The following is a 16,241-nucleotide window of genomic DNA, read 5'->3' as shown; positions in this document are numbered from 1 at the left end:
TGCTTGGGTTCGACGATGGCATAAATGTCTTGAAAGTATTTGACTATGTTGAAGAGTAGCTTTGTGTACAGGAGACTTCAGGCTATATCTATGTAACTTTTGCTTGGATCTGTTCATTAATAAAGTTGTGGTGACTGAGGAGGCATTACTTTTTGATCTACCCTTGTGTGTATGTGTATGTATATAAATATATATATATATATATATATATATATATATATATATATATATATATATATATACACACACACACACACATACTCTTTTAGGGCTGCTAAAATGGTAATTAGGGGAAAAAAAACAATCTTCAGGTTTAAAGTACAGGAAAATCAAGCAAAAAACAAAACAAATTGAAAATCTTTTATACTTTGTATACATAAACATTTTATTGGGAATTCAATATTTCAATTTGAGTATTTAAATCTAATTTAAAATATATAAATACAATATGTATAGGAAACATTATTTAATACGAAAATCAAATAATATACATACAAAGAAGCAATGAAAAGCAGTATATAAATAATTGGGCTTATGCTTATGTGTGTGTGTGAGGGGGGTCTCAAAATGTCAATAACAGGACCCAAACCAAGTATTTGTTTGCAAAGCAGATTATGTCCAATTTCATGGGATTAGCTGAAATACTTGGGTGGGATTTGGGGGTCTCGGATGGGGGGCAGAGCTCCCAAAAGGTTAATAAACCCACAAAATGTGCATGATTGGGAGCGCACATACATAAAAAATAAGTGAATTTGTGTTTGCAGTAATATTGATATATACAAACACACACACTCATACCCGCTCAGTGGTTTTCTTTGCCTTACAAATAGTAGTGTAACTGTACAATAAAAAAAGATATACATATTTGTTTTGTTTATTTTCCTATAAATATTCTTGTCCCATAAAGGTTACATCAGTCATAGATTGTATTACAATTTTTCAATTCATGTCTATTAGTTTTTCTAGAACATTTGCTCTTCCTATTTCAGTCTTATGACATTCTCCCTTTCCTTCTCATGTCTTTTAAACATCTCTAGCTTTTATTTTCTATTTTCCTTAATCCCTTTTTATCACACACACCTTTCTGTTTGTTCTCCTCATTTGTCCCTCTCTGACTTATCTGAAAGTTCCTTCCTCGCTCCTTTGCTTTCCCAATTAAAGTCTTACATTTGTTGTTATCTACTACTCATAAGTGTTCCCCATCTCTTTTCTGTTTTCCTGTGGATTTTCTCATCTCCAGCTTGGGTTGAGGGTTTGTCATAGTCTCTTGTTGCTTTTTGGTTTGCGGCTATCTTTTTCTCTGTGGAATGCAGATATGGGGATGTCTTGATCGTGTATATCCTGGTTTACAAATACACCTGAAGGATCCTACTGTGTTTCTACATTGGCTGTTTTTGCAGAGTGATCCTCGTGGGTTCTTCTGTCTGCATTCATCTATATCTGTTGGAATAAAGAGTTAATCAGTTACTGACAAAATTGCATTACATTGTATGATTAATACAAGATCACTGAAGTTGTGTTTTATCATCCATTGTTTCCTGATAAACAGTTCATAAATAAGTCTAGGCATAAAAAACTCTCTTTTATAAAGTGGCAATGGTCCACAGTCCTCCATAACATATGGGATATATTTCCCGCCACTAGGAGGAGGTCCAGAACTCATATAAGAGCTTAAAATCCCTCCCACCTCCCATCTCTCTCTTAGTTTTGTTCTTGGCTTCGTCGGAGTTGGTTGAGAATAGAGGTTGTTCCAGCTACTTGCTTATAGATTACAAATTGGGAGCTCAGACCTATGTGAGACCCAGAAGTACCTTTGGGAGAATAATTTACAAAGATGACAGAAAAGACTCTTCACAACAGCTGAATGATACAGGGGCATAGGAATACTCTGTTATCTGTACAGCATTTTCCTAACAGGTTTTTTGCCATAACTATCCTCAGGCATCACTGGAACTTTTCCCTAGCCTGAAGGACTCAGGTATTTCCTACTGCAATCCTCTGCGGTACTCGATACCTGGACTAGATGGGCTCCTTACTGGATACTGCATTGACATGGATTGACATGCCTGGTAAGCCGGGGGAGGGGTGCAGCGTAAGGTAAGTGACTTTACACAGCACACACACAGCCCAGAGGATATTTGTAGGTACTTAACCTGCTCTCCTCATGACACATTTTTTTCTCCCTATCAGGTCCCTAACGGTTCTACCATCATTGTGAAGTCTCTGACCCTTTGCAGCCCTCTGGCAACTCTGGGGGTACTTTGGGGGGCACCTTTGTTATTTAGGTGTATGGACCTTTAAGAAAACCGCTATTAGCTTAGTGCAATATGCGGTTTTGTAGAGAATGGCTCCAGGTTAGGCTGGGGACCAATGTTTTAACATCTCTAAGGGGTTTATATGCTTGGTGCACTTTTATTTTATGAAATATAACCAAACATGTTTTTACTTCATGATGAAAACACAGGCCTTTTCTCCCTGGGGTAGCTCTGCCTCCTCAGTGTTACTGGGTCTGGGCTCCCTATTTGGATGACATACTAGAGAATGCTTATTTTTTTGTCACTAGCAGGGGCGTATTATGGCCTAGGCCAACAAGGCCGGTGCCTAGCACGGCAAATTTTTGGGGGCGGCACTTTTTGGTACCACTACCACATCACATACAGTGAGAGCAGCTTTATGTGCTTTTATTTATTTTTTAAATTATGACGTGCTGCGGAGCTTGTTTCCCTACATGAAAAGTGAAATTCGGCCAGCCCCGGCCGCCCCACTATCATGCAGGCACTGGGGGAAAAAAGGGCAATGCCGCTGTAAATGTAAATGTGCATCCCCGTGAGCTCCAGGCGTCCCTTATACAACAGAGCAATCTATCTCCATGGTGATCGGTGGGAGGGGAGTACGGCTTTCTGAGAGAGGGCTGTCTGTTGCTGAAAGGCGCAACACAGAATACCCCTAAGTGTCATGATCTGTGCGGGACTGTAACAAATACAGGGGTCTGTCCCGCTATCCTAATGAGGCAGCCTGCAGTCCTGCATTGAGGTACACACAGACATGATTATTTTTTATTGGCTAAGTTAGTGCCAGTGCTCTCTTAGCATAACTATTGTGAGGAGGAGAAAAGCGCAACTTCAGCGCGCGGGAAAGATGAGAAAGCACAGAGCAGGGACACACAGCAAGGAGCCTCGCAGAGTTAGCTTGAGAGTTTTCAGAGAAGGTCAGTGTTTGCGGTATGACAGTTCACTAGCACAATGTGTTACTTTGCAGTGCTGCACACTGAAAACAATCCAAGACACCGCTGCAGTTTCATTACAAGGCAGGGAGAAGCAGCATGTAATGTCTGTCTGAGTTACTAACTGCAAGGAGCATAGCAGAATACATGATCGTTCTGCCTGTACTTCCCTATAATACTTTGTAAGGGTGAACTGTCAATGTTTGTGTGCCTGCAATAAATCTCCTCCCTCCCCTACACTTTACCCTCTCATGCGGCACTTGGACTGTATGTGAGTCTTTCGGATAAGCTGACAAACAGGAGCTATGGAGCTTCATCGAGGTTAGAAGTATGAGGATCACGGAGGTCTTGTTGATTTAACACTGAATTATATGACTGTGTGCAGGGCTTTATACCTACTCTTCCTGTCCTTCCCCTGCAATTTTATGTCTCTGCTTATTAGCTCAGACCAACTAACCCCTCTCAACCCCCTCCTGATAATGTGGCCACTGTGTTCCTTGAGCTGTAAAGTGCAAGCCTGTCCCATTATACTTTTTAGTTTAAGAGGTCTGTTTTCTAATTTTATTTTATTTTAATCCCCATTGCTGCTAGATTTGTTAAACTGGTAGATATTACTTTATACTTTTTTAAAGGAAGTCTACATTTGCTATGTTAATGGTGAGTTAGTAGATACTATGACTACTTTACCCTTATTACCAATATGTTCTACTCTACTTAGTTGCTATAAAATATAGATTAGCATACACAAAAAAAGTCATGTTAAATTCTGAGAAAAAATATGACTAAAATAGGCCTAAAACTAAGAAAAAAAACTACTTAAAAGACATTTCTTTTTTAACACCCTGACCAAAAAATATCATGTCTAAAAAAAGGCCTTAAACCTGGTGGGGTGGGGGCAGCAGAATTTTGAGTGCCTAGGGCAGCACCAAACCTAAATACGCCACTGGTCACTAGCTATTGCTCATACTCACAAACTTCTGTCTTTTTTCAAGACTATGGTTGGAGTATCTATGTACCTAAGGCTCCTTATATCCTGCAATAAGGGTAGCATTTATAGGAGTCATAATAGACTCAATCCTTATGCATCTAGTTCCTGTCGGAACATCGCAATATATAGATTCAGAAGGCTTGTCTCTCCCTTCAAAGAGCTTCTTTCCATTGGTAGCTCAGTGCATGGAGGTGGTGGGTCATATGTTAGCTGCTTCAGGCACAGTCTATTTCCCCCTTTTCACTTGAGACTGCTTTAATTGACTATGCTACTTCAGTGGTCAAATAATTATCTACATTTGGAACAACAGATTGCTTTAGATTTCTCGGTTAGACAATCTTTTTCTTGAGGACACAAAGTCTGTCTTTGATCCTTGGGACATGTTTCCTTAGTCAGTCTTGGCCTATTGTGCCAATGGGTGCTAGTCTCTTAGGCTGGGGAGTGGTCTGGGTTTCTCGAAGAGTGCAACGAGTTTAGTATCCTCTAGAGGCAAGGTTACCAATCAACATTCTGGAGCTTCAAACGATTTTCGGGGCTTTGCAGCCCTATTGAAGGAGGAAAAGTTTATCTGTTTTCAGTCAGACATCTTGGCAGTGGCCTACATAAATCATCAACGGGGGTATCCTCAGTCCACTGGCCATGCAGGAAGTGTCTAAGACTCTGTCTTAAACAGTGAGGACTCATTACTCACTATTGGCAATTCACATATCAGGTGTGAACAACTGGGAGGTAGATCATCTCAGCGGTCAATCGGTCCATCCAAGAGTGGTCGCTCCATTAGGACATTTTAGATTGCTAAGAGATCAAAATGTATATACGTGTATGTTAAAGTGTGCGCAAGAGACACCAAACTGCTCCAACCCTAAAGTCCCTCACGTTAGGGAAAAAAAGATAATCAGAGAACAAAGATGTATGGAGAAGCGCTAAAAGAAGCTAAAGGTGTAATAGTAAACACAGTATGATAAATATAACTTGCTATGCAAAAGGATTTAATCAAACATTCAAATAGAATACAAATCCTGTAAAGATAGAATACATAAATGTAAAGACATTAAAAATCGGACGTCTCCGATATAATAAAAAACACAAAACCGGATAAAATCAAATGACTGCTGTTGCCAATAAGATAGATTAAATCTCTGTGTTATTCAGATAGATTGTATAGGCCCCCAAAGGAACACATAAGGGGATCAGTTCCAGGTAAGATTCATACGTATTACCTTCTACAGTTCCATCTGTTTGCTCGATAACACCTCCGTGAGGCGTATGCGTGTCCAGTGACGTCACTGGTCAGGGGTGTTGTCTCCAAGAAAAGATCCTATTGGTCAGGATCACTGACAGGCTGAGTATAGCGGCCGCTATAATGTAGATAGATGAAAAGAGGTATCCCCGCTCTTAGTGCAACACAGCACGCAGGGTTAGACTTCGTTACTTGTATCGGCTTACATCCGAATCTCTCTTTAGAACCTTCTTGCAGCCCACGGGCTTAAATGGAGAATCTTGGAACCGGCTTGGCTTGAGACCGTGTCTTTTCCCAGTGCGGTCCTAGTGCTCTCTGTGGAATTGCGTACAGCACAGTAGATTTGGCTGGAACCCTTGTACTTCTCAGTATAATATTAGAGTCCTTATAGGTGTAGTAGAAAGTACAGGATAGCTGTGGCTTATCATCAACACGTTTCTCCCTCTTACAGGGCTTTCTCAAGATGAATTTGCTCCAGTCACAGCTTCCTTTTAAACAGTCCAAACTTCTACCTATTGGTCAGGTTGAATCAATTAGTATAATAGGTGTGTTCACTACGGTTGATCTATTGGCAACAGTATTGGCAACTTATATTAGAATGCATAAGAGATTTTACACAGACACTCATCTACAGAGGAAAATAACCATATACACAAATGACTATGGTCTTATACAAATTAGAGTGTAAGGACAGATCATTTTGACGTATTAAATATAAATCTGGCTCTTATTTAGGTTGAGCTATTTACGTGCACTAACATCAAAAATAGTGATAGAGATGACACCAAAGTTAGTCTCTCTTAATAATCCTCAGTCTATTTAGAGGATTGCGCTCAATATATAAAAATAAAAAGATAAATATAAAGAAAGATAGATAGCGGATATTGCCCGCTTGCGTGCAAAGGTATAAATATGCGTATGTTATCACGCTAGAAGTATGTGATAGATTATAACAGGTAATATTAGATGCATACAAATTTTTTTTTGCCTAAATAGAAAGTCACAGAAATTATAGTGTTTATATACCAAAAAAAAAAAAAACTATAATGAAAACAAAAACCCAGTGTTAAAAAAGTGTGAGTAGCCCCTAATGATGTGTGGATTCATAAGTGTGTTTAGTATTCAATAGGGGGGGGGGGGGGTTGGGGGGGTTGTGAAGTATTCAAAAAGGTTAAAACTCTAGGACTAAAACGTTAGTCCAAAACAAAAGGTGAAATGTCTAATTCCGAGTTCAGACCAGCAGGATATAAAGTTTCATATTTGTATATATATTCTGCTTCTTTTATGCGTAATAATTTGTCTATGTTGCCTCCCCTCCAATGGCACTTGATATGTTGTATTCCCCAGAAAGTTAGATCCTTTGTTCTCCCTTTGTGTACCTCTTTGAAATGCTTATAGAGTCTTGTGTCCTCTTTTTCTTTCTCTATGCATAAGAGGTGCTCTCTAATCCTGTCTTTAAGCATCCTCTTAGTTTCCCCAAAATATATTAAATTACATGTACATTGAAGTACATATATGACCCCTTTTGTCGTGCATCTAATGAGTTCTTTTATTGAAATCGTTTCTCCCGTAGATGGAATTTTTAAGGAGTTTCTTTTATAGCTATGTTGACAGGCCTTACACGAATAGCAGGGGAAAAATCCTGCCAGTTTCTTTCCAGAAATGTCTAGTTGTGCATTTGACCGTGTTTTCTTTTCTTGAAAGGTACTGGGTACTAGTATCTGTTTTCAATTTCTTGATTTCCTAAATATAAGCCTTGGTCTATTAGTCAACTTATCTCCTATAATGGGGTCTGATTGTAGAACATGCCAATGCTTATTAAGGAATTTTCTTATAGTATAATATTTCTTAACTATAATTTTCTTATAGTTCTTATAGTACCATGATCATTACTGTAATCGGTAATAAATGGGGTATCAATATTGTCTTTTTCATCTGCAATGTTTTTTTGTTTATATGTAAGAAGTGTCTGCCTATTCATTGATCTAGCTCTACTGGTAGCCTTGTTCACTAAATCCTCATCATATCCCCTATCTTTAAACCTTTCAATAAGAGTCCCTATTTGTTCCTCAAAGTCTGATAATCTAGAACAGTTCTTTCTGATCCTTAAAGCCTGACCTACCGGGATATTGTTTTTCCATTGTTGTAAATGACAACTATCTGAATGTATAAAGCTGTTAGAATCTACATCTTTGAAGTGTGTCTCAATTATATTATTTATCACCATGATCTCTAGGTCAAGAAAGATAGCTTTTTCTTGACTGTAATTATGTGTGAATTTCAGGCCTTTATCATTGGTGTTCATACTCATCAGCATGTTACTTAAAGGGCCATAATACCCAAATGTTTAAACACTTGAAAGTGATGCAGCATAGCTGTAAAAAGCTGATTAGAAAATATCACCTGAACATCTCTATGTAAAAAAGAAAGATATTTTACCTCAAAAGTTCCTCAGTAGCCACCTCCCATTGTAAAGGATTTCTAAGCAGCATTTTAGTGTGTTTGTCCTGGGACATCTGAAGGGACTAGCATTGTGCACTCTCATATTATTTCACCAATCAGGTAAAGGAAGCTTACTATGAAATCTCATGAGAGTTAAGTCAAATCTCATGAGATCACAGCAAGAGTTTATGACCTCAGCACTGCTGATGCTGATTGGCTGCTGTTCATTTCTTCATTTTTTTAAATTGTTTTACCTGCAGCTGGGAGCAGCTGAGTATAACTTTTTACACAGAACTTACTCTGCTGAGCTGAGGAAATTGTGAGGTAAAATATCTTCCTTTTTTACATAGAGATGCTCAGGTGATATTTTCCTGTCAGCTTTTTACAGTTATACTGCATCAGTTTCAAGTGATTAAGCATATGAGTATTATGTCCCTTTAACTCGGTTTCAGAACCTTTCCAGACCATTAACATATCGTCTATGTATCTCCTATATAGCACGAGGTTTGCACCAAAGCCATTTTCCCTGAAAAAATCTTCTTCCCAATGGCCTACGAACAAATTAGCGTAACTTGGTGCAAACTTCGTGCCCATAGCAGTCCCTTCGACTTGAAGATAGAAATTTTTATCAAATGAAAAATAGTTTTTATTTAGTATAAAAGCTATACTTTTTAGCGGAAAGGTACTTTGTTCTGATTGGCAACAGTATTTGCAACTTATATTAGAATGCATAAGAGAAGATTTTTGGGAAGAAGATTTTTTCAGGGAAAATGGCTTTGGTGCAAACCTCGTGCCTATAGGAGATACATAGACGATATGTTAATGGTCTGGAAAGGTTCTGAAACCGAGTTAAGTAACATGCTGATGAGTATGAACACCAATGATAAAGGCCTGAAATTCACACATAATTACAGTCAAGAAAAAGCTATCTTTCTTGACCTAGAGATCATGGTGATAAATAATATAATTGAGACAAAGACACACTTCAAAGATGTAGATTCTAACAGCTTTATACATTCAGATAGTTGTCATTTACAACAATGGAAAAACAATATCCCGGTAGGTCAGGCTTTAAGGATCAGAAAGAACTGTTCTAGATTATCAGACTTTGAGGAACAAATAGGGACTCTTATTGAAAGGTTTAAAGATAGGGGATATGATGAGGATTTAGTGAACAAGGCTACCAGTAGAGCTAGATCAATGAATAGGCAGACACTTACATATAAACAAAAAAACATTGCAGATGAAAAAGACACTATTGATACCCCATTTATTACCGATTACAGTAATGATCATGGTACTATAAGAAAAATCCTTAATAAGCATTGGCATGTTCTACAATCAGACCCCATTATAGGAGATAAGTTGACTAATAGACCAAGGCTTATATTTAGGAAATAAAGAAATTTAAAACAGATTCTAGTACCCAGTACCTTTCAAGAAAAGAAAACACGGTCAAATGCACAACTAGACATTTCTGGAAAGAAACTGGCAGGATTTTTCCCCTGCTATTCGTGTAAGGCCTGTCAACATAGCTATAAAAGAAACTCCTTAAAAATTCCATCTACGGGAGAAACAATTTAAATAAAAGAACTCATTAGATGCACGACAAAAGGGGTCATATATGTACTTCAATGTACATGTAATTTAATATATTTTGGGGAAACTAAGAGGATGCTTAAAGACAGGATTAGAGAGCACCTCTTATGCATAGAGAAAGAAAAAGAGGACACAAGACTCTATAAGCATTTCAAAGAGGTACACAAAGGGAGAACAAAGGATCTAACTTTCTGGGGAATACAACATATCAAGTGCAATTGGAGGGGAGGTAACATAGACAAATTATTACGCATAAAAGAAGCAGAATATATATACAAATATGAAACTTTATATCCTGCTGGTCTGAACTCGGAATTAGACATTTCACCTTTTGTTTTGGACTAACGTTTTAGTCCTAGAGTTTTAACCTTTTTGAATACTTCACAACCCCCCCAAACCCCCCTCCCCCCTATTGAATACTAAACACACTTATGAATCCACACATCATTAGGGGCTACTCACACTTTTTTAACACTGGGTTTTTGTTTTCATTATAGTTTTTTTTTTTTTTTGGTATATAAACACTATAATTTCTGTGACTTTCTATTTAGGCAAAAAAAAATTTGTATGCATCTAATATTACCTGTTATAATCTATCACATACTTCTAGCGTGATAACATACGCATATTTATACCTTTGCACGCAAGCGGGCAATATCCGCTATCTATCTTTCTTTATATTTATCTTTTTATTTTTATATATTGAGCGCAATCCTCTAAATAGACTGAGGATTATTAAGAGAGACTAACTTTGGTGTCATCTCTATCACTATTTTTGATGTTAGTGCACGTAAATAGCTCAACCTAAATAAGAGCCAGATTTATATTTAATACGTCAAAATGATCTGTCCTTACACTCTAATTTGTATAAGACCATAGTCATTTGTGTATATGGTTATTTTCCTCTGTAGATGAGTGTCTGTGTAAAATCTCTTATGCATTCTAATATAAGTTGCCAATACTGTTGCCAATAGATCAACCGTAGTGAACACACCTATTATACTAATTGATTCAACCTGACCAATAGGTAGAAGTTTGGACTGTTTAAAAGGAAGCTGTGACTGGAGCAAATTCATCTTGAGAAAGCCCTGTAAGAGGGAGAAACGCGTTGAAGATAAGCCACATCTATCCTGTACTTTCTACTACACCTATAAGGACTCTAATATTATACTGAGAAGTACAAGGGTTCCAGCCAAATCTACTGTGCTGTACGCAATTCCACAGAGAGCACTAGGACCGCACTGGGAAAAGACACGGTCTCAAGCCAAGCCGGTTCCAAGATTCTCCATTTAAGCCCGTGGGCTGCAAGAAGGTTCTAAAGAGAGATTCGGATGTAAGCCGATACAAGTAACAAAGTCTAACCTTGCGTGCTGTGTTGCACTAAGAGCGGGGATACCTCTTTTAATCTATCTACATTATAGCGGCCGCTTTACTCAGCCTGTCAGTGATCCTTACCAATAGGATCTTTTCTTGGAGACAACACCCCTGACCAGTGACGTCACTGGACACGCATACGCCTCACGGAGGTGTTATCGAGCAAACAGACGGAACTGTAGAAGGTAATACGTATGAATCTTACCTGGAACTGATCCCCTTATGTGTTCCTTTGGGGGCCTATACAATCTATCTGAATAACACAGAGATTTAATCTATCTTATTGGCAACAGCAGTCATTTGTTTTTATCCTATCTTTACAGGATTTGTATTCTATTTGAATGTTTGATTAAATCCTTTTGCATAGCAAGTTATATTTCTCATACTGTTTTTACTATTACACCTTTAGCTTCTTTTAGCGCTTCTCCATACATCTTTGTTCAAGAGATCAAAATGGCCTTATAAGACATAGATCTGATGACCTCTCATTTAAATCACATGCTTCCAAGCTATTGTGCAAGATCAAAAGATTCAAAGACTGACCTAATAGACGACTTGGTATGTCCATGGGACTTTCATCTAGCATGTTTCCTTGGTTTGCTTTTCTTCCAAGAAACATACTTGGACCAAACAAGGGTTAACATCAGTAATATTAATTGCTCCATCCTGACCCCCACAGGACTTAGTATGCGGATATAGTGCAGATGTTTCTTGCTCTGCATGGTTTCTTCCGCTGAAACCAGACCTGATGTCTCAAGGTCCTCTTTTCCATTAAGATCTCCGGATTTTAAGCTCTGATATGGGTTCTTGACCTCCTCCTAATGGCAGGAAATATATCCCATATGTTATGGAGGACTGTGGAGCATCATTATTCAGAAACAAAATAATTTATCAGGTAAGCATACATTTTGTTTTTAGTCAACATTTATCATTCCGTGGATGGATACTGTCCATCTGCGTTTTGGCCAGATATGTATCATTTGCTGAATGCAGTTATCATTGTACAGGAAATTGCTTTTGCAGCTGTAGGTCTTGTTAGACATCTTTGACAGATGAGTTCAAGATGTCCTCAGAAGTGACAGAGAGGTTAAGGAAGAGTGCTTTGATTCTTAATTTGCAGTTGCAGGCTTGCATAAGATTCATTTTATTCTGGAAAATTGATTAAAAGTTTTTTATTGATATAAAATTCGAAATCTAGTTTTCTGAATTAATGACATTAGATGCTTAGCGCTGCCATTACGATTTTTTCTCACATTTTTTGGATGCTAAAATTGCACTGGTTTGGAGATATTCTGATTGGATTCAAATTTATATTGAAAAAGAAAATAGCTAAATACCTCATACTATCTGTGGTCACATCATGTGAGTGCATTATTTTTGGGGCCTTGCTACTTAGGAACCATTACTGGTTTTTAAAAGTGACATTGTTTGGCTTTTTGTTCTTTGAGGTTAACACTTTTTGCTATTTCCCACTTATCCACAGAGAAGTAATTTTTTGTCTCACCGACGCATCGAGTCCGAGTGATGTCCAGCTGGAAACCTCCTTGACATTCACATGTAACCCCATAAGGGCCTTTATTACAGAGACCATTTACACAGGGGCATTCATCAGACTCCTCCTCTGAGCTTTCACCATCTGAAAGATAAAATAGTGGAGGGTAAAAAACAGAGAAGAGTGTGCAAGAAAGAAGAGGGCTTAAGAGATAATGAATAAAAGGATGTAGAAAAGAAGGGGCAGTGTGGGAACACCAGGGACAATATAGGTTACAAAACTGATATGGGAAATATTCAGTTACTGCTCTCTATCTTACGAGTCACACTGTTGTCCCTGGAGGACATTTGCTTGGAATTCATTTACACAGCAAGAATAAAATGTAAACTGGTTTTCTCCCTATCACTACTCACCACAGTCAGTTTTGCATATGTTACTAAGGGCATAACCTACATTTCTGTATGCGATAACTAGTAGGCATGTGCGAAATGTCAGGATTTGGCATTTGCTTGCTAAACAAATACAGATTATGACTGCGGCATTTGTTTTGCGCCGGATATATCAGTGTGAAAGTGCAACACACAACGATCTGGATTTTCACAGATTTCTATGTGTTGCTCTTTCACACTGATATATCCAGCGCCAAAACGAAACAAATGCAGCTACCAGCGGCAATATTCAGCATTTGTTTAGCAAATTATTGCTGAATTCTGAAACTTTGCCAATACCTATAACAAAATGCACATATAAAAGATAGTGCTCAATAAAAGAACCATTTGAAAATTGTATTGAACTTACTCTGTAAAAATCAGACTTGCATAAAATCTCATATAAACAGTACATATAGAAATAGGTCTAAAAAACTGCTGCAGTCGTCTTCAATTATGTGGGAAAAATTGTATTCAATGTGAACAATAAAACACTTATTTAAGGTATTCAGTAGCTTAACCCCTTAGTGACCAGACCACTTTTCAATTTGTTGACCATCTGGGACCAAGGCTATTTTTGCATTTCTGCGATGTTTGTGTTTAACTGTAATTTTCCTCTTACTCATTTACTGTACCCACACATATTATATACTGTTTTTCTCGCCATTAAATGGACTTTCTAAAGATACCATTATTTTCATCATATCTTATAATTTACTATAAAAAAAAAATATAAAATATGAGGAAAAAATGAAAAAAAATGCACTTTTTCTAACTTTGAGCCCCAAAATTTCTTACACATCTACAACCACCATAAAATACCAATGCTAAACAGTTTCTAAATTTTGTCCTGAGTTTATAAATACCCAATGTTTACATGTTCTTTGCTTTTTTTGCAAGTTATAGGGCAATAAGTACAAGTAGCACTTTGCTATTTCAAAACCATGTTTTTTCAAAATTGGCGATAGTTACATTGGAACACCAATATCTGTCATGAATCCCTGAATAACCCTTCGAATGTATATATTTTTTAAAAGAAGACAACCTAAGGTATTAAACTTGGGGTATTTTGACTTTTTTCATGCAACCATTTTACCACCAATCTATGCCAAAGTTTGGGGGGGAAAAAAAAATAATTTGATTTTTTGACAAAATAGCAATTTAAGAATACATTTACTGATAATATTAAGGGTTACTGCCAAATAACACCCTCATATGTCTTCAGCAGCATCTCCTGGGTACAGTGATACCACCCATGTATAGGTGTGTCGGGTTCTCGGGGGGCTAAAAGCTCTTATTTTTAGGGAGCGCATTCCAGTTTTTCAACTTGGAATTTTCATATCGGTCATCATGCACCCATGTCCTATTTGGGACATTTCTGAAGCTGGTCAATGGAATTTACCCCCATCAAACCATATATTTTTGAAAAGTAGACACCCTAGGGTATTTCAAATGCTTGTATTTTAACACTTTCCATGCACTAATTCAACCACCAGTCTTTGTCAAACTTTTGGGTAGTCATTATTTTGTGTTATTTTTCACACACATTGTACTTTAGGCATGGATTCTCAGTTCCTGTTATGTGTTACTACCAAAAAAAACCTCAATATGTGTTTAACAACATCTCCTGAGTACAGTGATACCACCCATGTATAGGTGTGTCGGGTTCTCTGGGGGCTAAAAGGCCTTAATTTTAGGAAGCGCATTCCAGTTTTTCAACTTGGAATTTTCACATCGGTCATCATGCACCCATGTCCTTTTTGGGACATTTCTGAAGCTGGTCAATGGAATTTACCCCCATCAAACCATATATTTTTGAAAAGTAGACACCCTAGGGTATTTCAAATGCTTGTATTTTAACACTTTCCATGCACTAATTCAACCACCAGTCTTTGTCAAACTTTTGGGTAGTCATTATTTTGTGTTATTTTTCAAACACATTGTACTTTAGGCATGGATTCTCAGTTCCTGTTATGTGTTACTACCAAAAAAAACCTCAATATGTGTTCAACAACATTTCCTGAGTACAGTGATACCACCCATGTATAGGTGTGTCGGGTTCTCTGGGGGCTAAAAGGCCTTAATTTTAGGAAGCGCATTCCAGTTTTTCAACTTGGAATTTTCACATCGGTCATCATGCACCCATGTCCTATTTGGGACATTTCTGAAGCTGGTCAATGGAATTTACCCCCATCAAACCATATATTTTTGAAAAGTAGACACCCTAGGGTATTTCAAATGCTTGTATTTTAACACTTTCCATGCACTAATTCAACCACCAGTCTTTGTCAAACTTTTGGGTAGTCATTATTTTGTGTTATTTTTCACACACATTGTACTTTAGGCATGGATTCTCAGTTCCTGTTATGTGTTACTACCAAAAAAAACCTCAATATGTGTTCAACAACATCTCCTGAGTACAGTGATACCACCCATGTATAGGTGTGTCGGGTTCTCTGGGGGCTAAAAGGCCTTAATTTTAGGAAGCGCATTCCAGTTTTTCAACTTGGAATTTTCACATCGGTCATCATGCACCCATGTCCTATTTGGGACATTTCTGAAGCTGGTCAATGGAATTTACCCCCATCAAACCATATATTTTTGAAAAGTAGACACCCTAGGGTATTTCAAATGCTTGTATTTTAACACTTTCCATGCACTAATTCAACCACCAGTCTTTGTCAAACTTTTGGGTAGTCATTATTTTGTGTTATTTTTCACACACATTGTACTTTAGGCATGGATTCTCAGTTCCTGTTATGTGTTACTACCAAAAAAAACCTCAATATGTGTTCAACAACATCTCCTGAGTACAGTGATACCACCCATGTATAGGTGTGTCGGGTTCTCTGGGGGCTAAAAGGCCTTAATTTTAGGAAGCGCATTCCAGTTTTTCAACTTGGAATTTTCACATCGGTCATCATGCACCCATGTCCTATTTGGGACATTTCTGAAGCTGGTCAATGGAATTTACCCCCATCAAACCATATATTTTTGAAAAGTAGACACCCTAGGGTATTTCAAATGCTTGTATTTTAACACTTTCCATGCACTAATTCAACCACCAGTCTTTGTCAAACTTTTGGGTAGTCATTATTTTGTGTTATTTTTCACACACATTGTACTTTAGGCATGGATTCTCAGTTCCTGTTATGTGTTACTGCCAAAAAACACCTCAATATGTGTTCAACAACATCTCCTGAGTACAGTGATACCACCCATGTATAGGTGTGTCGGGTTCTCTGGGGGCTAAAAGGCCTTAATTTTAGGAAGCGCATTCCAGTTTTTCAACTTGGAATTTTCACATCGGTCATCATGCACCCATGTCCTATTAGGGACATTTCTGAAGCTGGCCAATGGAATTTACCCCATCAAACCATATATTTTTGAGAAGTAGACCCCCTAGGGTATTTGAAATGCTGGTATTTTCACACTTTCCATGAACTTATTTAACC

The 16,241-nt window shown here is 37.7% G+C and overlaps 1 protein-coding gene across 1 annotated transcript in view; it reads right to left on the bottom strand.

The window, feature by feature from the left end:
* Positions 1-359: 359 nt before the first annotated feature.
* The window catches only part of LTBP3 (latent transforming growth factor beta binding protein 3), a 262,324-nt gene continuing 246,442 nt past the window's right edge, over positions 360-16,241 (bottom strand). The window contains exons 24-25 of the mRNA XM_053719982.1: positions 12,371-12,502; positions 360-1,440 (exon numbers count right to left, since the gene is read on the bottom strand). Of these exons, the coding sequence (XP_053575957.1) occupies positions 1,289-1,440; positions 12,371-12,502 (284 nt within the window). The 3' untranslated portion in view covers positions 360-1,288. The remainder of the gene's footprint in view (positions 1,441-12,370; positions 12,503-16,241) is intronic.

The sequence above is a fragment of the Bombina bombina genome, chromosome 7, assembly GCF_027579735.1.
Source record: "Bombina bombina isolate aBomBom1 chromosome 7, aBomBom1.pri, whole genome shotgun sequence".
NCBI classification, from domain to species: Eukaryota; Metazoa; Chordata; class Amphibia; order Anura; family Bombinatoridae; genus Bombina; species Bombina bombina.
This window is presented reverse-complemented; position numbering and strand designations above follow the sequence as displayed.